General features: G+C 42.4%; 1 protein-coding gene and 2 non-coding genes across 6 annotated transcripts; all 3 read right to left on the bottom strand.

The window, feature by feature from the left end:
- Nucleotides 1–389: 389 nt before the first annotated feature.
- pprc1 (PPARG related coactivator 1) lies at nucleotides 390–13,104 on the bottom strand. Of its 4 annotated transcripts, XM_034201763.1 has the most exons (14): nucleotides 12,877–13,104; nucleotides 10,764–10,859; nucleotides 10,502–10,651; nucleotides 10,232–10,312; nucleotides 8,216–10,139; nucleotides 7,962–8,015; nucleotides 7,090–7,150; nucleotides 6,745–6,812; nucleotides 5,616–6,324; nucleotides 5,300–5,506; nucleotides 2,066–2,141; nucleotides 1,857–1,978; nucleotides 1,413–1,564; nucleotides 390–856 (listed from the first exon to the last, which is right to left on the bottom strand). In XM_034201763.1, the coding sequence occupies exons 1-14, from the start codon at nucleotides 13,057–13,059 to the stop codon at nucleotides 756–758; spliced, it is 3,984 nt and encodes a 1,327-aa protein (XP_034057654.1). In that variant the 5' UTR covers nucleotides 13,060–13,104; the 3' UTR covers nucleotides 390–755. The 4 variants fall into 4 exon arrangements, with proteins under 4 accessions (XP_034057654.1, XP_034057656.1, XP_034057655.1 ...); XM_034201765.1 differs by lacking the exon at nucleotides 1,413–1,564; XM_034201764.1 differs by lacking the exon at nucleotides 7,962–8,015.
- On the bottom strand, nucleotides 1,655–1,794 carry LOC117536821. The gene has a single exon (XR_004567621.1). It is a non-coding gene; the product is annotated as a small nucleolar RNA SNORA50 (small nucleolar RNA).
- LOC117536820 lies at nucleotides 6,555–6,694 on the bottom strand. The gene has a single exon (XR_004567620.1). It is a non-coding gene; the product is annotated as a small nucleolar RNA SNORA50 (small nucleolar RNA).
- Nucleotides 13,105–19,492: the final 6,388 nt, after the last annotated feature.

The following is a 19,492-nucleotide window of genomic DNA, read 5'->3' as shown; positions in this document are numbered from 1 at the left end:
TTTTCTGCTGTAACATACATTTCCCCTCTGTGGGACTAATAAAGGTTTTCTGATTCTGAGGTGCACCTCTGACAATTTTGCCTCATTCAAATACCGTAAAAACATTTGAAACTTTCAGCGTTCACATCATTTATAGATTAAGGTAAACCAGTTGCAGGACTCAGGTATTTTACATGCCAGCTCTCTTGGACACTTTACAGAATTTGTATCAGCTGTGCTTTTTCTACAGTCAATACGTTTGCAGAAAACAGTGTTTATACTGAAACCTGAGGGTTTTATTTGTTACACCTATATTTTCTTGGAACATGACAACTTGTATGTGAAAAGGGCCGATACCTCTCAATATTGTAACTAAAGAATACAGACAGTTGGAATGAAAATCAAGCAAAGTATTTTAGGTTATTATTTATTTAGGTCCGTAGTACATTCAATGTAACACAACCTGTCCCAGTAATTAGAGAGCTCCATCCCATGTACTTTTACCCTTTTAAAAATGATTCTCAATACAATTTAAATGTGCACATTTAAATAAACTAAAAAAAAATATTTAAATTTGACTCATTCCATTTTTTTTTATTTTACTATTTCATTACAAATCTTCACTTCAATAGAAGGTGTAAGCTTTGAGAAACAAAATAAACACAAACAAAATAAAACTAAGGCAACAACTTAAATGTAAAGACAGTGTTGCAGGTGAGAAGCCATCCATTGGCTCTGAGGTAAGTGTCAGCTGCTTCCTGCTGCAAGGCCTCCTGTTACCTCCTCTGATTCTGCTTGGCCTGCTTCAATAAAGTGTCGAAGTCTAGTGTCTGAAACTTTCCTTTCCCAGACGACGAATCGTAATCCTTACTCGAATCTGAAAAAACAAGTTAGCTTTGATTAAAAAAGACTCGAGACCAGTGTCGATTATATAAATGCTGAAGCCCAAATACAACCTGCAAAACACATCCTAAACTTTGACCAGCTCTGAAAAATATGATTCTTTCAATTCCATTTTAAATTGCCTCATAATTTCCCCCCAACATTTCCAAAGTATATAAGGAATACACTTCATCAGAAAACCAACATCAGAATCAACATTTAAAAACCCATCAAGCATAACCTTCACAATTGTAAAATCAATAAAGGGGACATGACCTGTGTCTCTTCAATAGGTGCTACAGCCCTGCTGGCAAGCCATGAAGGAGGCAGTTTGGTGACTGGTGTGAAACCAAAATACTAAGTGTTATACAATATATTAATGTATTCTTTTAGTGTATTGTAATCCACTTTTAAGGACAGTATGCTTCTACCTGCAGTGCGATGATCCCTTCAAATGGTAATGATCACAATCAACATCAATAATATGTTGATAGGTTAACATTAACTTGGCAAGAGCTACAGGAACTTTGTGTCAGTTGATTTATGCCTACCCAGGTCAGCATAGTTTGACTTGCAGAACTGTCTCCTTCCTCCAAAACAGAGATCAAATGGAAGCTCATCGGACTTGCGTAGCTTGCTTCCATTCTCGATGGCCGTGAATGCATTCTTGGTGTCGTAATAAGTCACAAACCCATAGTTGTCCCTGTGAGAGATAACCAAACCATCAGCCTGTATTCATGTTAAGTTTGTCTGAGGTCTAGTAAAGGTCAAAATTGCTATTGTACGTAGTTTGAGCTGTGACTTGCATTTAAAAGAGCAACCTGGGGGTGTTGCCAGGGGGCTCCAGTTATGAACAAGCCTGAATTTGCTTTAGCACTGTAGCTTGGCCTAAGAGGTCATGGATGAGACCAACAAGGTTCAAAGACAGTGCAATGTAACGTTATAGCCATATTAAGATATTAACAGTACATTACAGAAGCTGTTTATGTACGTACCCTTGGTCTCTAAAGTGCAGGGTGCATTCTTCAATCTCGCCAAAAAAAGAGAAGCGTTCTCTAAGTTCTTTTTGGGTCATCGTTCCCCGAATGCGACCAACGTAAACAACCCGCCGCTCCTCCTGATGGAATAAATAGTCCATCAGACTAACAACATTTTTGACAACTTTGCTTTGAGACCAGTGTACTAAAGAGAAACAAATACTTACGATGGCTTTCTCTTTGCATTTCTTCACTTCAACATTATTCTTTCCAGCTTGAGCATAGCTGGTCATACACGAGGGGCTGAAGAAAGACAAAATAAAACCTTTAAACCAAAAAATTCAGTTAAGTCGCTTCAGCTGATTCAAAATGCTGCAGCTCGTGTACTAACCAGAGTTAGGAAAAGGGACCACATTACTCCTGTTCTGGCTGCCTTACACTGGCTCCCTACAGCACACAGGATAGCATTTAAAATTCTTCTTCTCGCCTACAAAAGCCCTTAATGGGCAGGCGCCATCTTACCTTAAAGAACTCATTATACCCTACTGTCCTACTAGGGCATTGCGTTCCAAGAATGCAGGGTTGTTGGTTGTTCCTAGAGTCTCTAAAAGTACAATGGGAGCCAGAGCCTTTTCTTATCAAGCTCCACTTTTGTGGAATCAGCTTCCAGTTTGTGTTCGGGCGGCAGACACCCTATCCGTTTAAGAGTACGCTTAAGACCTTCCTTTTTGATAAAGTTTATAGTTGATAAAATAATCTAATAAGAGTGCATTGACGTAGACACGTTGGTATAGATGTAATTTGGTTGTGTGTGTAGACGGTGGAAGCAGGGAAAGATATATACGTGCCTTGATCCCTGCCGAGTCGACGCACAACTGTTGATTGGTGTCACTGCCAAAAAGCTTTTTAGGAGCAATGCGCTCATGGTATAGATGTGGCGCATACATCTTAATTCCTACTGTTTTCCCCTCACCCTATCCTAAGGGAGTGCATGTACGTAGACACGTTGTGCCTCTTCACCTCTGTTCCCTACTTCTTACTTACTACCCTTTTCCCTCACCCTATCCTAAGGGAGTGCATGTACGTAGAGACATTGTGCCTCTCCACCTCTGTTCCTTACTTCTTACTTGCTACCCCTTTCCCTCAACCTATCCTAAGGGAGTGCATGTACGTAGAGACATTGTGCCTCTCCACCTCTGTTCCTTACTTCTTACTTGCTACCCCTTTCCCTCAACCTATCCTAAGGGAGTGCATGTACGTCAGAGTCCTGCATCGGGTCGGGTACCCCGCAAAAAAAGTGATTCGCGGGTGGTATTTTTTCAAACGCTTTTTTCCGGGTTCGGTTCTGGGTAAAACAAAGATGATGCGGGTTGGGTCGCGGGTGTTGCATAATAAATATATTAAAATAATAATAATTTAGTTTAATGTTTAAATCCTAAGACCACACACATAATCATAACCGCTACACCGCATCAATCTGCTGCTGAGCGCGCCACATTTGAAATGGCTGAGGTGAAGCTCTCTAGCGGAGAATACAGCATTTTTAATAACACTTCCTCAAGAGCGAAATCCAATGTCTGGGAGGCTTTTGGTGTCATCCTAGATCAGGGATGGGCAAATGGCGGCCCGCGGGCCGCATGCGGCTCCCACCTCCTCTTTTTGCGGCCCTCAGATTAATTTATAAACAACGTAATTAATAAAAAAAATGTTTACTTGTAGTACTGATACCGTCCACTAGACTCCTAGTTACGTCGCGAGCTGCGTAGATGATTTCAAATACCGCAAAATAATCTGTGACGCATTTGTGTGTATTGTGTTTGTTTCCCGGGGAAACCCTCACAAGAAACACCGGCTGTTGTTATGCCTGCTGTGACGTTAAGTTGCCTCTTGTAATTATGCCTTTACAAGCTTAAAAGTTGTTTTTATCATCTGAATTTGGTGAAACAAGTTTAATATTTTTAAAACCAAGACTTTGTTTATTTGAAATCAGATGAAAACAAACTGTCACGGACCCTGCCGTGTTATCTATGATTACTACGCTTTTCATTCATAATTTCAGCGGGAGGGAGGGGGAGTGGTGCTGAGGAACAGCAGAGTGCGGGCTGACAGGTGTCTGTGTTGACATTCCCCTTATTGTGGAATAAGGGGAATGCAGAGACTGGCTACAAGTGTTTTAGGTTCAAGTTAGAGAACTAATGTCTGGGTTAGTGTTCATGACTTCATGTGTATGTCATCTAATGGTTAATCTCAATACACACACATTTTCCGTGCTTTCCAATAGTTTAAAATAGTTTTTTTCCACTGTTTAATAACCTGTTCAATACAAACATGCCACTTGTAAAAATGAAATAAAATTTCTGTGAACTGATATTTGTTTAGTGAGCTTATTAGAGGATGTTCCCATTTTTTGGGGATGTTCCCTTTGATTGTAAAATGTCAATGAAGATGTGAGAATTAGTATATTTGTTAATAATTAACACATGGAATTTTTGTGTGCGTGTGTTCCAAGTGAATCTGCGGCCCCCTGGTGGCCAGTACATCAATGATGTGGCCCCCACCACCATCAAAGTTGCCCACCCCTGACTTAGATGGAGGAAATAACCAACATCCCACGCTTCTTGAGACAAATATGCAACTGCGTGTGTTAATAATTGCACGTTTTCACTGCTCATATATATATATATATATATATATATATGCGGGTTCGGGTCGGGTTGCGGATCTTGTGCCGACGGGTCGGGTGGCGGAACTAATTGGCAATATGGGCGGGTAGCGGGGCGGGTTCGGTATTGCACATCGCGGGTGCGGGTCTTGAAAATCAGACCCGTGCAGGACTCTGATGTACATGTTAGTTTAGCTGTTATAGGCTGTCGGGGGACACTTACTTCTTCCTTCTATCCGTCTGTACCCTGAGTAGTCTATCCTGAGTTCTGGACTTCGAGTCGTGGCTGAACCTGTCTCTGTGGTCCTGCCTGACTCATCATACTACTTCCCTGATGGCTCCCACAGGATTGTTGACATCCTCGTGGATTCAACTTATTACAGACACATGCATTTCCAAACATTTGGACTACCTATGCTGTAAAATGTATTATCTCTTCGATTTACACACAGCATCTATTGCACGTCTGTCCCGTCCTGGGAGAGGGATCCCTCCTCTGTTGCTCTCCCTGAGGTTTCTCCCATTTTCCCCTTTAAACTGTGGGGTTCATCTCTGGAAGTTTTTCCTTGTACGATGTGAGGGTCTAAGGACAGAGGGTGTCGTATTGTCATACTGATATTCTGTACAAACTGTGAAGTCCACTGAGACAAATGTAACATTTGTGATATTGGGCTATATAAATAAACATTGATTGATAACGTTTTTAATAAACTGCCTGATATTTAATATGTACTATTGAAACAGCTATACAATCCATGATGCCCCTACCAACCATATAGGCATGATTCATATACCGCACCTGTACAATCTTCTGGTTCTGCTCCACTGAGCTCGCCTGTGAGGGGACCCAGAGCGTGATCTCGAGCGACTCCAAGAGCCTGAACGAGAGGAGGAATATGAGAACCGCCTCCTCCTTCTGGGGGGGGAGCGGGACACCGAGGGAGAAGACCGAGAGGAAGAACGGGACGAGGAGCTTGAACTACTTTCAGATTGATGAGGACGATACCTAGAACGGAAACAGGAAGGAATACCAGGGATGAACAAGGGAAATAATGACCCTAAAATGGTTATCAAGATGCTGTATGAACCCGGGGTCTCATGTCTTTGGAACTAACCTCTTCTTAGATGGAGAGTGGGATCTAGACCGAGATCTAGAGGAATGGGAGTCAGACTCTGAACTGCTGGACATGGGGCTGGGAGAATGATGGGATCTTCTTTTTCTAGAGCGGCCTCCAGTCCTCTCTTTGGAACTGGATCTGGGGCTGGGTGTGCGAGAAACAGCTTGTCGACGGTATGTTCTCCCAGAATGCCCACTCTTAGGGCCTCCTTCTTTCTCAGTGACATCAGTCTCCTGCCGAGCAGGGGAAGCATCTGGAGTCTCCAGGACAGAGCTTCTCTCTGTCATACCAGTCCTGTGATCCAGGGGCTCTGTCAGAGGAAGCTTTCGTGTTTGGGCTTTAATCACAGAGTTTGTGGCAGACAATGCCAGGGCAGCAAGAGGGGTTTGTGTAGTGGGTTGCTTGATGGGTTTAATAGTGATAAAAGATGGCTGTTTGACATTCCAGCGCTTGCCTTGCTCTCCAGAAGGGCCTTTGTTGGGGAGGCAATAGTCGTGGTCCATGCATGCCAACTCGGCGGAGACAGTAGCAGCAGCAGGATAGGGTTTGCTGCGGGACCTGGCTGAGGGCAAGGGCCGGGCTTCTATCTGGATAACTTTGGCGGGGCTCAACTTTTGGGCCTCAGCTACCTTGCTCTTTCCGAGAAGGGCCACAGCGGCCAGGGGTTTCCACATCTGGTGTGGGGGAGTAGCTGGAGGAGTCAAAGCTGAAACACCGGAAAATAAAGTGCACCACAGTTAAACCAAACACTCAAACGGTAGTTGGTAATCTGTTTGGCAAGGTGGCAAATCTATGACTATGACGCATGATTTCAAAACACCATACCTAATGATTGTGCTGTTTGATTAAGCCATACAAGAAGACAACAGTATTTTCTGATATCAGTTATTTTAATTGAGTGGAATTGTCTTAAAGCTTAAGTGAAAATGGTGAATTAGCTGTGACTTGCATTTAAAAGAGCAACCTGGGGGTGTTGCCAGGGGGCTCCAGTTATGAACAAGCCTGAATTTGCTTTAGCACTGTAGCTTGGCCTAAGAGGTCATGGATGAGACCAACAAGGTTCAAAGACAGTGCAATCTTCTAATGTTATAGCCACATCAAGATGTAAACAGTAAACTCTTGTTACCTGCAGGACTCGAAAGGTCATTATCTCTCACATGCTCCACAACCGTTCTCTCTGGAGCCGACTCAAAACTGTAAACCGAGAACAGTTGCCGTTAGTATATCACTGGTAAATATTGTAGCTTCCACTTCTTGATTACAGTGTAGACAAGTCTAGACAAAAAAACCCCGTGAAGCCAGGTCGAACAAATGTAATCCTGAAAAGGCCATCACTGTGGCCAGACAAAAGCAGGGTTTGCGGTAGGTCTTGGCAAAAGGTGTGTGCATAATTTCCACACACACCAACAGGTCTCAGAGAAACCCAGACTCCACTCACACAGAGCAGCTTCAAAGCTGTAGGGTAACTCACCTCGAGTTTCCTACAGCTGCTGCTCTACCAGAGACCTCCAGCACACATTTCTCCTCCTTGGCTGGAGAGAGAAGGAACAAGGAAATAAGTGCATGAGCCCAAAATAACAACAAATACACAAGGAATATGATAGATAAAAACTCAGCTTGACTATTATAGGATGAACTATACAACTTGCAGCATGTCAGGTGTACATGTACATCTTTTATTCAGCCCTTGTAATACTAAAACTGAATATTTTCCTTGGGAATTCACCATGTGGTCACACTTAACATAATACACCCTATGAGGGTTCAACAACAAGCCCACTAACATGAGTAATGGCACATACAGAGTCCAGCTACATGTTAGGTTTGGGGCTTGTAGATCCGGCCAAACAAAGACAGCAGGGCGAGAGTTAAATGGATTTGCAGACAGGGCAGAATTCCATCAGCTGAGCAGACAAGAGCACAAAGCAGCTCCTCTGCCCCCCGCAGCACTCATCTCTTAAAGGGGAGTGTTTCAGTAGGAAACAAAATCATGCATTTTGAACCATACGAAGTCCCCCGCCCCCACACAAAACATTATAACACACTTTTCTATGAAGATCAGATAAGATTCAAGCTTTGCTGGTCAGAAATACGAGGGAATGGACATTAACCTTCACTTCATGACCATCTTCTAGTCATCTAGCCCTTCTAGCTTTAATCCCACTGCCGCCAACCAGAAATACTCTTGACAACATTTAACTTAGTACACAAATATGTGACACACTAAGCTATGGTCAAAACAATAACCCTTGTGCCAGAAATGTGGTATGAGAGGAAAAAACTGCAGTGTGTAATATTGTGATAAACTAAATTATACTATAAAAATCTGCCATTATTGGTTACCTTGGGTTTCCTCAAACTGCTCCAGCAAGCTGGTCAGATCAGCAGCTTCAATACCTACAAAATAAAATTATAAATAAAAAAATAAAAAAAGGGTCTTATGTATCAATTACAACATAAAAACTCAAATATAAATTATACCTAATAAACAGCCAATCAATTAGATACAGGCTCAATTGAAGTAGTGACGGCTACGTGTTACTTTAAAATACTGTCAATACTTGGTAAAAAAAAAAAGTATTAAACTTCAAGCTTACCTATCTCTGTGGTGAAAGCCTCAATTAGCTCCTGTGTGGCGCTCTTTGCCTTCGGGGGTTTCACCGCTGTAGTGGGCTTCTCTTTAGTTTCAAGTAGAACAGGTTTCAGCTGGGTAGCTGCAGGAGAACTCATCTGGGTACCATTGACTGTGGGTTTTGATGATTTGCCATCAGTTGTAATGGAGTTCCTTAATGACTTAGGAGCAGTAACCTCCGGTACCTTCTGTAAAACAACAATGTTCTTCTGGGGGGCACTGGGCGCAGGCACAGTGGTAGCAGCAATGGGTTTGATCGCCTCTGTAGTGGTTTTAGAACAGGTTTTGGTGAGCTCTACAGACTTTGGAGATGCAGGCTGAGATCGGGGCCTTTCATCTACTCCTCCATTTCTTCCTGAAAGTGAGAGAGCGCATTTCCCTTCTGCTGGAGGCGCAGAGCTTTGAGGCACACAAGGTGATGCAGGTTGAGCTATGGTATGATGATGTGAGGGTAAATTCTGTGCTGACTCAGGCACGGGGACCGACTGCTTTTGGGGAAGAGAAGCTTTGGAAGGTTCAGGTCTTAGCTGGGGTTTATGAACAGGTGTAACCTTGCTGGATGAGGCAACCATGTAGGCCGGTGGCGCCAACAGCGCCTCGGGTGTGGGTGGTGCACATGGGCCCCTTGGCTGCCAGGCAGGCCGGACCTCCACCACTTCTGGCTGGGGGTTGGGGCGTCGAAGGTCTTTGGGGCTGGGGTTGGGGAGGCAGGGGATGAGGGGAAGCTCTGTAGGAAGCTCTGGAAGGCTGGGCCACTTGGTGCTGTTGTCGTCTGCCTTTTCCACCGGAGCTGGCTTCTTCTGCAGACGGAGCCGCCGGTACTCTGCTAGACTGAGTGATTTAGGCTTAGGCTCTGGGACTACAGGGCATGCTGGAGGAAGGGCCTCACTAATAGGTGGCATCATCTGGGGTGTTGCTGGAGTAGGAGCAGCTGCAGGGCTCTCTGAAGACATAGGGGGCAGGACAGCAGAGGGAACTGTTGATGAGACTTCCAGCTTCTCAGGGGCCAGCTGTTTAGGCATTTCTTCAGGCTGCTGGGAGCTCAATGTTGAGGGGGAACAGCTAGGGGGTGTGGCAACGTGCACATTCATTTGAGGTGTTTTGGTGGTGATTTCAGTTTGGCATGAATTTAATTTATTAGGTTTTACAGTTGAGGGAGCTGGAGGTGAGACAAGAGGAAGCTTTTGGGCTTTGTTTTTCTTCTTTTCTTTGACTGACCTTTCAAGTTTTTTCAGAGATTCCTGTGGCGTCTTTCTTACTTTGCCACTCCTCAAGACCCTTTCCTCCACAGGTTTGGGTTGGTGCTGTTCCTTGCATTTTTTCTTCTTTTTTCTCCGAGACGGACTTTTCTCTCTTATCTCATCCTTCTGTCTCTCGATGACCATTGCATCTTTCACATCTAAACATAGGTGTGATGTCACAGGGGATACAACTTGTACTTCATCTTCATCGTCAACGACTATATGCTCGGAAGTGTCAGAGGCAACTTCTTCTGCTTCATGCTCTAAGAACTGCTCTTCTTCTCTAAATGGAAAAGATCCCGGCAGATCCATATCTTGGATTGCAAAGATGGGTTCTCCATTTTCACCCTGGTCTACAACTTCAAGTAAGATGCCTCCTTCGGGCAACATCTGTTCCCCCTCGTCACCCTCCATACTATAGGCCATACAGTACGGGTGCATATGTCTGACCAACTCTCCTAGGCTAACTGAAATACCATCTTCTACCTCCTGCTCAAAAGTGTCAGGAAGTGGGAGGGTCAGTTCTTCCCACTGTAGCTGGTCACTGTCAGGAGATAAACTGTGACTCATTGGGCTCAGACTGAGGGAGCCATCTTCGTCTTCCTCCCCATCACTTCTCTGGAATGCGGCCAGTAGCCTAGGTAGGCTCTGAGTACAGATGGGAAAATATATAAAATATCATTCAAAAATGTGTCTGTTGCACAAGGTAATATTTGTTACTTATGAGTAAGTAAAGCTACCTTTCCAGTTGAGAAGGATCCTGAGCTAAAGCGTGTGTCTTTCTCTGGAGGGGAACGTGAGAGACACAGCAATCTCCTGAGCTGGAGAATAAAAGATAAACAAAAGCTTAATGACAAACACTTTTCTACAGTCTTTACAGACCTATAATACACATGTTTATTTAAATAGAGGTCAGCAGGTTCTCTTTCCAGACCCATTATGGGGGATGATGAGAGCAAATGTATTTGAGACACTTTAAGAGTTATGTCTGACAGCTGTCGGACACTCACCGGAGAGTGTTCCCGGCCCTTTTGACCCGACAGCAGGTCTGAATCAGGCAGCGTGTCAAATGGGGACAGGTTCTCATCGTCCACATTGTCAAGAATCTCTGTCAGGGCTGTCAGCAGCGTGGCTTCACTTTCCTCGTCTATTCCTTTAGTCTAAATACACACGTGGAAAAAAAGGTCAATGCGGAGTATCAACAAACAACTGCTGACACATTAGAGAACCTTCTTGTAACACTTAAGTTCAACCATGTGAAAGTGGTCTTGCCTCTATTGTTGGACTGTCCTCAAAGATGGAAAGAATCGAAGGGTCTAAACAGCTTTGAAGGGCCTCAAGAGTCTCTGCGGGGCTCAGCCCATCAGTCTAAAGAGGGAAAAAAAACATTTCAGTTGTGTGACAGACCAAACTGGCAACATGATTCAGGATAAACAATTGTGATTGGCCATGGACAGTTTCAATATTAGGGTTACCAACACACAGAGTAGAGACAAGCTGTTGTATCTGAAAACAAATGTTTCAACCCAAAGTATTTCAAATTCAAAGACAAAAACCAAATAATGCAAACAGTCAGTATTAACAGCTCACTTAATTATATATTTAAGGGGTTAAACATCTTTGAAGTATAATATATGAACCACTTGGCTGTATTTCAATTTCAACTGGACTGGGAGGAGACACAAGTTAACAAATACATTTTTAACAAAACCCAGTGTTGTACGTGTAAATGTGTTTGGCAAATATTGTTAAAAATGTAACATTTGGACAGTGAAATCTGTAAAAAATAATCTTGTTTATTTGGTTGTTGAAGCTGAGAGTAAGCCGAAGCTCAAGTGAGGCATTTGAAAATGACAGAAAGGAAACCCCACATGGCAAAAGAGTTTTTATTTTCAACTAGAAGAAGAGGGAAAGAAAATACCAAAGACATGTAGGCTACAATCTAATAAAAAAACAAAAGAACATTGATACTGATTGGCCATGCAGGAATCCCATACACACTTATTATGAATACAAGTTATATAACTTCACAGATAACGTGTGAACAGAATATAAGTTGTTTTGACAGCTTTGTCCAAAGAAAACAAATACATGGAATGCATGTTGTGTTAAGTGCCCAATTGTTTTATAACAATTCTTCTGATTTTAAAATCATATGCACACCTACAGTAAGTCTAGCACATCGTTGAACTATGCAATACACCTAAATGATAACATTGTGAACTTTGATCTAAGAAAGCAGTCATACAGTAACCCACGTGTTGCTGTCTACGCATGCACACAGAGCGCAGACATTTTTGATCCTCGCCTCGCCCCGTCCAGTCGACAGGAAGCAACCTAGCCCACGTGTTGCATTACAAACAAACATGAACAGTGCCCTCGTATAAGCTCCTGTATGATATTTCAAAAAGTACCAAACGAGACTACATTTGATAACACGTTAGAAACGCCAGGTAGTTATTGATAAAGTATTTGGATGGCGAGTGTGTGTACACAGAGTATATTGATGTGTGCCAGCTGCGCATGTGTGAAATGAAGCCAACATGTGATCCACCACGACTAAACCACATGTAGATACCGGATACACAGGTTTTGAATGAAAACGTGGTGTACTGCCGCAGTGTCAGGCTACATAATCAAACATGTCTTAATTAACCATTCTTATTTAAGCCATTGTACCCTATATAAATGAGCTTCATCATCGTGTGTCCTATAAATGAGTTGATGACACATTACTGCAATGTGCTGGCATGCAGCCTATTACAACCAGAGCATAATTTAGCACGTTAACCTTTGTTAAGCAAAGACATGGATAACGCTAAACATCCTCACTGCAGTGATGATAAAGCCAGCTGAATAGCATTTGTAGTGATTGTTACCACGTGTGTCTGGGTCAGTGGATGAGCAGTAAGAGCACGTTTGCACACGGATGCAGCTTAAATTCGTATGACTGATATTGATTACACACTTATTGGGCATGCTAGGCCAACTACCAATACAAATACACAACTGTCACTTCTTTTATTAACGACTCCTTGTTTTATAAAGGGAGAAAACCTGCGTCGTTCACCAACAAGCTACTGGCTCACCTCCTAGCATTAACATACAGCTAAAAAAGCACCAGCCCATTCTTAATGAAGCTGTATGTATTGTTTCAAACCTATACCACCAACGAGCTATCGAGCTGTACTCTTTACAAAACAATGAGTGCTTTCTGAATTAAGTTTTTACAAGTGATACTACTGTGGCATCCACGTGTCACTTTTCCCATGCGCAGTGTACAACTCATACACACAACACGCTCTGTCCAGCCTCTAAAACACACACACAACTAGTAACAGTGGGTTTACAGGATAGGAAATAGAGTAGATAACATATTATTTACCTCGTCAAGTGTATCCATGTGGAACATATCCATATGACATGCAGTTAACGTATCCTCGCCTGCACCCCACCGCGCCGCCATCTTGCTGGTACACTCCCTGGACCCGACTCGTTTAGGAATGAGGAGAGATGAATCGAGGACCAGAGGAACAAGCACGCCGGCAGGACACACGTGGTCCGACATTCCCGGCAAAAGGACGCAAAGTGACGCTAGGGGTAGTGGGTTGGTTACGTGAACACGTCTCTTTGTAGTTCTTCGGTTGTTTATACTTCCTTGTGGTGGCTAGCTGTTTATCCCTGCTGAAAAAAGAAGTGGACACAAATGCACACGAGGCAAGGCAATACGTTTGATAATTGCATCTGCGAGCTGTTAATACAAAATAAGAAGTGTGTTAATATCAAGTTTTAAGTGTTACAGAAGAAACCGCAATACAACCTTTCCAGCAAATACATGCAGGTAGGTGTTTCATCCAAATGCCAAATAATTGCTGGTCCCAGCTTCTTAAATGTGACAATTTGCTGATATCTCTGTTTGTATTATTATACTTTATAAATAGAGTATTTGGGTGTTTTGGACTGTTGGTTGGAAAAAACAACACATGGAAGAAGTTTACTTGGACTCGTATTGACATTGATTCTGAAAACAATTGTTACTTGTGGCCTTGATTTTAATTTCAAAAGAAAGGCGTTGTTTCAAATTGTTCTATAGTTCTCAAACTTAAATTAGTGCATTGGAATTACTCTTTAATGTAATAGTATATCATGTTTTCATTTAAATGTGTTAAAAGTGTATGTATATAATCATACTGCTATTAAATGCTAATTGTTGTTTTTTTGCTTAAAAATACCAAAGAATCAGGTCAGTCAGTTCAAGTTGACTTTATCTCTCTTTTAGCATTTCATTTGGCCTGTAATTGTTCTTTGTGGCACCAGTGGGCACTGTTCAGCAACAACTATATATGCTTTTATCTATTTTTGAAAGATGAATTTGAATATTTATAGCATATTATTTTTTACAATGTAGAACAAACACAAATGGAGGAAACTAGATTTACTCAAAAATACTTTGAAAAGCTCTAAGAAAAGCTAGTAAGTAGACCCAGAGATGCATATATTGGACATTGGCTATCGGCCAATGAGGACTAACAAAATAGTGGAAAGAAAATTAATTTCCCTATAGAGCCAAGGATGTGGTGAATGTCTTTTTGTAACTGGGTATAATACATAAAGGAAAGGTAAAAAGTAGGCGGGTAAAAAAGGAAAACAGGCTGTGAAACAGAGGTGGGGATTAAATTGGGTCGAATACAAAAGTGGCGAGGATGTATTTCTCACTTCTGCATGTCACTGAAAAGCCATCAGCAATTCCCTGTATCCCACAGGCAGAAATGGATTAGAGGTGAGTCCAGCCACAACCACGTGCAGAATCATTCACACTCACTCTTTGTCTGTGTCTCTGTTTTACATATCATTAAATGTCTGCTGTGTGAAGAATTAAAAAAGCTACGTGCGCAGTTTGACATTTTTTTAAAATCCCTCTACATTCTTTAACAGCTTTCCTGTTGTTGCAGCTATTCAGTAAACTCATTTACGCGTTATGCTTAATTAGTATTATTGTACGAAACTACAGACACTAGGTTGCAGACCCACTGTACTGTGTGTTGTAAATTCTCTGGCATCCATCCAGTTTTCCCTCTAGCAACAATTACGAGTCCACTGATCAATATGGTCCCTTGCTGTTTTTCGTTTGAAGAACATGACCCTTTTAGGCATATGGCATTTATTTAATAATATATGCTGTTAGTTTACTGATTCATTTTGAGAGCAATTTAAAGGTTTGAAAATTAATCCCTGGCTCCTCCTGTCCACATGTTCTTCACAAGCTTGTCGAGCAAGAGAATGATACCCAACTTGCTGCATGTGATGTACAGGGGGAACATTTACATGTCTGGACAGAAGGCTATGCTAAACCTAGAGAATGCAATTCCTGAAGAAATTGCTAGTGGGAATGCTTTATGCTGAAAAGCTGACGCTAAACTGCTATGCTTTAATGTGTAAGCAGAAAGTGAAGAATTTAGATTGAAATGATATGAACACTGGGGGCTTGAATGTGTGATGAGAGAAGAAAAGAAAGTGAAAAGGCTTGGAAAAGCAGCAGAATATTTGAACTGCAAACTTTTGAACTAACTTGATGGCGAATGATCTGTCGCCATGCCAATGGCATTTGATGACATCCCATAATACGCTTAGATGCGTTGATGGCTGCATCGTTACCAAACCTGTGAAGTTTTGGGCCGTTTGGAGCTTTTCACCGTTTTCACTGAAGTTATGAGAAAACCGTGTTTCATGGTGAGCATTGTGTTGCCATGGCAACGGCATTTGAAGAAATCTCAAAACTGTCCTGTAGTAGATGTCTTCACGGCTGGACTGTTAGCACACATGTGAAGTTTGAGCACTTTTTGAACATTTTCATAGGAGTTAATGTATAGCGACATCGTCTTTTATGGCGAGGGATGAGTTTCCATGGAAACGGCATATGATGACACCCCATAATTGACGTAGAGCTGTTGAGGGCAGGATCATTAACCCTTATCTGAAGTCTGCTGCTCTGAGCATGTCAGTTGGAGTTATGACATCATCGTGTTCCATGACACAGGTGTTTATATTTGAGCTAATGACTGTCCAGAGATCAAAGGTTTCCATGGTGACAGTGAAAGGAGAGCATTTTCATTGTTCTGAATGAGAGATAAACCTCTTACATGTGAACGTTTTGTTGAAGAACCGTAACAGATATCGGTGAAATTTCAAAGCGTGAAGCATGTCAAGGAACTTGAGCATCTGAAGTGTAATTTTTGTGTACTTTCGGGTTAATAATGTGGACTTTTTGGCAGATTAACTGTGCGGCTGCTGTGGTGGGGATCGATGAGGCTGAACTTACAATTGGGTTTAATGGAGACATGTTGAACGTTTTTGTCACTTCATGCCCTCAAGAGGCATTTGTAAAAAAAATGATGTCTCAGGAATGTAGGGTTTGGGAATTATGGCAGGTTTAAAAGAAAATATGAAGGCAAAATTAAATCTGTCCTCCACTCTAGCTGTGACATCACGCACTCTAAAATCTGAAGAAGGCCTCTTTACCAAGGTCTGAACAATGTTTAATATATCTAAAAGTAAGAATCAGATTTAAAAGTTGGATACACGAATAATGTCAGAAAGATGTGTAACATTTTAAAGTTGGAATGAGGTTTCTGAGTGAAAGTATGAAGGAGCAGTTGGCAGTTGAAGAAGGAGCAGTTAGCAGTTGAAGTTGCATGAAGATTGTTGAAGTCTGAAGAGTTTCTCCATTGACTTCCATGTTAAAAATTTGATGAATTATGGGATGTATCTCTGGAATTACGAAAGTTATGAATGATGAAACTAATAGCCATCGATTTCCGACCGAGCTGAACGTTTTGATGTTTGAACGGAGTTTCTGCGATGTTCAATATGGGAGAAGAAGAGGCGCAAAATAACCCGGCGGAATAATAAAGAATTTAGTGCGTAGCATAACAGATAGTTGGAATGCTGTGTCAGAATTCCCTAAATGACAGTACCTGTGTTTCAGGGAGAACAAGTAACCCAAGGAGAAAGTTCTGCATGGTTGTTTTCTGTAGTCAAATTCCATTGATTGCGTCACCAAGACATATTTACATTTGTATTGTTTTCTTTCACAATCTCGTTTCAGCTTTGGCTTCACACAGAGACAGTTATTTTGTTCCCTTCTTGTTTTAAATCACTGTCTTTATTCTGTCATATCATGGTGCTTGTAATGTTTCTCATTATCCCCATCAGGTGGGGAGAGTAAACTGCATGATAAGAATCGTTATTTAGCACAAATGTAACTAATTCCATTACGTGATGCTGGCGGTTACAGTAGGATTAACTTGTGCTTCCTTGGTGCCTGTTCCCCACGTGTCTGAGACACAACTGGCCCAACCAGTCTGCTTTTCATTACCAGTCCTGTCATAATGAATCCACTGCTGCTCCTTTCCTCTACAGCTTTTACCCCACTAAACCTTAGGCTGTACTGTACTTCTGTAGGGAAAGCTGAACGACTTATGAGCTGGACTGTGTGTGAGAGAGACGGAGAAAGAGAGGATCACCACCCAACACACTCCTCGACTGCTACCTACAGCTGCTCTGCCGTTGCCATGGATACAGTGCCCTCTCTCCTCTCTCTTGGTGGGTATGGAGGGATGGGGCTGGAGAGGAGAGAGGAAAAGTGCCTCTGACTCCTGCCTCTGCGTCATATTAATACCAGACCAGCCCTCCCTCTTTTCCCCTCCTCCTTCTCTTTCCTTCCTTCCTTCACTTCCTTCCTTCCTTCCTTCCTTCCTTCCTTCCCAGCATCCAATTTGCACACTGCTAGACCCCCTCCCTTCATGTGTGTCTCCTATCTGCATCTGCTCATCACAGTCTCTCTCACTCTCTCTGGCGCAGCTTGGTTACCTCTGCGTGGCTGACCCAGGCGGACTTTTCGGAGCGAGCGTGGGCGCAGAAGAAGGAGGGAGACAAAGGTAAGCGTTGAGATGGAGGATGTTTGAGAGTGTTTGCCTGTGAAAAACTGTGCATAAAAGACAAGGAGAGGAAAGGAGGGGTGGGGGTCGCAGAACAACTGCAAGACAAAAGACTGAGAGGTAAGCATGAAAGGCATGAACTCACCTGAGATAACAAGTATGGCACCTGGAGCTTTTTAAACATTTTGTTGGAAATGTGTGGAAGGTTGTCAGTGCATTCGAGGAAGTGTTTGTCTGCTGTCAGAGGAAAACATACCAAGAGTGTGTTTTACCCCAGTAAGCAAGACAGTGTGTGTGCTGTCTGTCACACAGTGTTACTGAACTGCTGAGAGTTCCCACAGTGTAGAGAACAGAGGGGGGAACTTCATTATTCTCACAGCTTTTTGAGTGATGTGTGGACGTGTTGACAGAGCGGGAATCTCTGTATCTGCAAGAGACGAAGAGTGAGAGGAAGAGAGGGGAGACGGTCAGTGGTGAAGTGCTCAGCTTCAAAGCTTAATTGCTCCTGGAAACAGAAGCCATTTTCCCCAAATCACAGACATGCACCGTTCCTTTTCTTCTCTCTCGCTCTTATCTCTGTCTCTTTCAGTGTGGGGATGTCTATCTCTAGCTCTCCCATCTGCTGTTGTTCAGAGTTCACCATATTACAGTAGCAGAATCTTCTGTACATGTCAAAGCCTCAGATCGCGACCTACAAGGCGCAGAAGGAACCGAATGGTGACAGAACAGAAGAGAGATGAGAGGACTCAGTGAGAGACAGACCTTGTTCAAACAGTAACAAGAAGTGTGTGGGAAGTGGAAATTAAAAGAGATGAGTAGGAGGAAAGAAGAGGAGGCCCGCAGGGTGGTTCATTGTGTCTCGGTCCTGAGAACAGTGTCTGACACCGTGTATGACATTTAACTCTGATGCCTCTGCCAGTACGCTGGTGTTTGGGGAATGCGTCTGTCAGCTTGCATTTCAGTGGAGACAGTTGTTTGTCTTTTGTTAGTATAATGGTTGTGAGGGAGAGACAACAGAGCTCTGAGGTTTGTTCTACTCTCCTGGGCTTCAACTCTTGTGTATCCTCTTGTTGGAGCCTCTTGGCTTCATGGATATATTAGACCAGTGGTTTAATGTGCTTTCAAAACCCAAACAGATGAAAAGATGAATGATGACTAATTTGGAACATCCATCATTATTTCAACCCATAGTATTTAACAACATTAATTATATAAAAGTAGATATTGTTGCAACAAATTGTCAATTTGTAAGAACTTTTTTTGCATTTATACAACCCAATTATTTATTATATTTATCAATGTTAACCTCTAATCCAGTACTTTCAGAACACTGTATCTACTGTATGGTATTTACCTAATTTCAGTTCATCCATCACTTTTAGCAGCTACTATCCATTATTTTGTATCTGCTTTCTAAAACATTTTCATGTTAAAATGCACTTTCAATTGTGGTTGCAGTTCAACAGTCAATATGTGGAAATAATTCCTAAGAAATCAGATATTCCATTTAGTCCAATGCAGAGATGGAGTACTCGAGTCCTGGACTCGGACTCGTGAATTGGTGACTTGACTACAACACTGGTCCAAAGTATCCCCTGAGGTACAAGAACACTTTTTGTGGGAATCACTTTAATATACTGTCAGCCCTGATGTGTTTTTGCAGTGTAGGCTGAAGTTGTAATTTATTTAAACCTTTTGTATTTTGTATTGAGTCAGGATGACTCAATGATACGGGTCAATCTGTTATCCATCTGACAGGATCATGTACACGAGCAACAAAGACATCCAGCTCATGAGAGTCACTTATGTGCTTGTGTGTTTGTGTAGTGAAGTGTGAGATTTTAAGATTATTGGCTCGGAGAACAGGCAAGCTCGAGCCAAGAGAACTTATGGGATGAACGGAAAGGGAAACCAGAGACGTGGAGGAGGGAAAGGAAATGAAACAAAATCACATCAAGCTGCAGAAAGGTCATGGTAATATCAACAGGCTGAGGAGATTAAATTGCAACTGAAGTGAAGATTAAAAAGCCAGAAACGAGTATAAAAGAGTCTGCTGGGCAGACA

This window comes from Gymnodraco acuticeps, unplaced genomic scaffold, assembly GCF_902827175.1.
Source record: "Gymnodraco acuticeps unplaced genomic scaffold, fGymAcu1.1, whole genome shotgun sequence".
Taxonomy (NCBI): domain Eukaryota; kingdom Metazoa; phylum Chordata; class Actinopteri; order Perciformes; family Bathydraconidae; genus Gymnodraco; species Gymnodraco acuticeps.
Note: the sequence above shows the minus strand (reverse complement) of the source record. Positions and strands in the feature narration are given on the sequence as shown.

What these genes read in the sequence shown, in the direction of transcription:
- pprc1 (XM_034201763.1), bottom strand. Translation starts at nt 13,059, where the DNA reads ATGTCGGACCACGTGTGTCCTGCCGGCGTGCTTGTTCCTCTGGTCCTC. An exon ending in ACATGGATACACTTGACGAG is followed by an intron (nt 10,860 to 12,876) that starts GTAAATAATATG and finishes TTCCCTCTTTAG; the next exon opens with ACTGATGGGCTGAGCCCCGC. An exon ending in GATCCTTCTCAACTGGAAAG is followed by an intron (nt 10,140 to 10,231) that starts GTAGCTTTACTT and finishes ATCTGTACTCAG; the next exon opens with AGCCTACCTAGGCTACTGGC.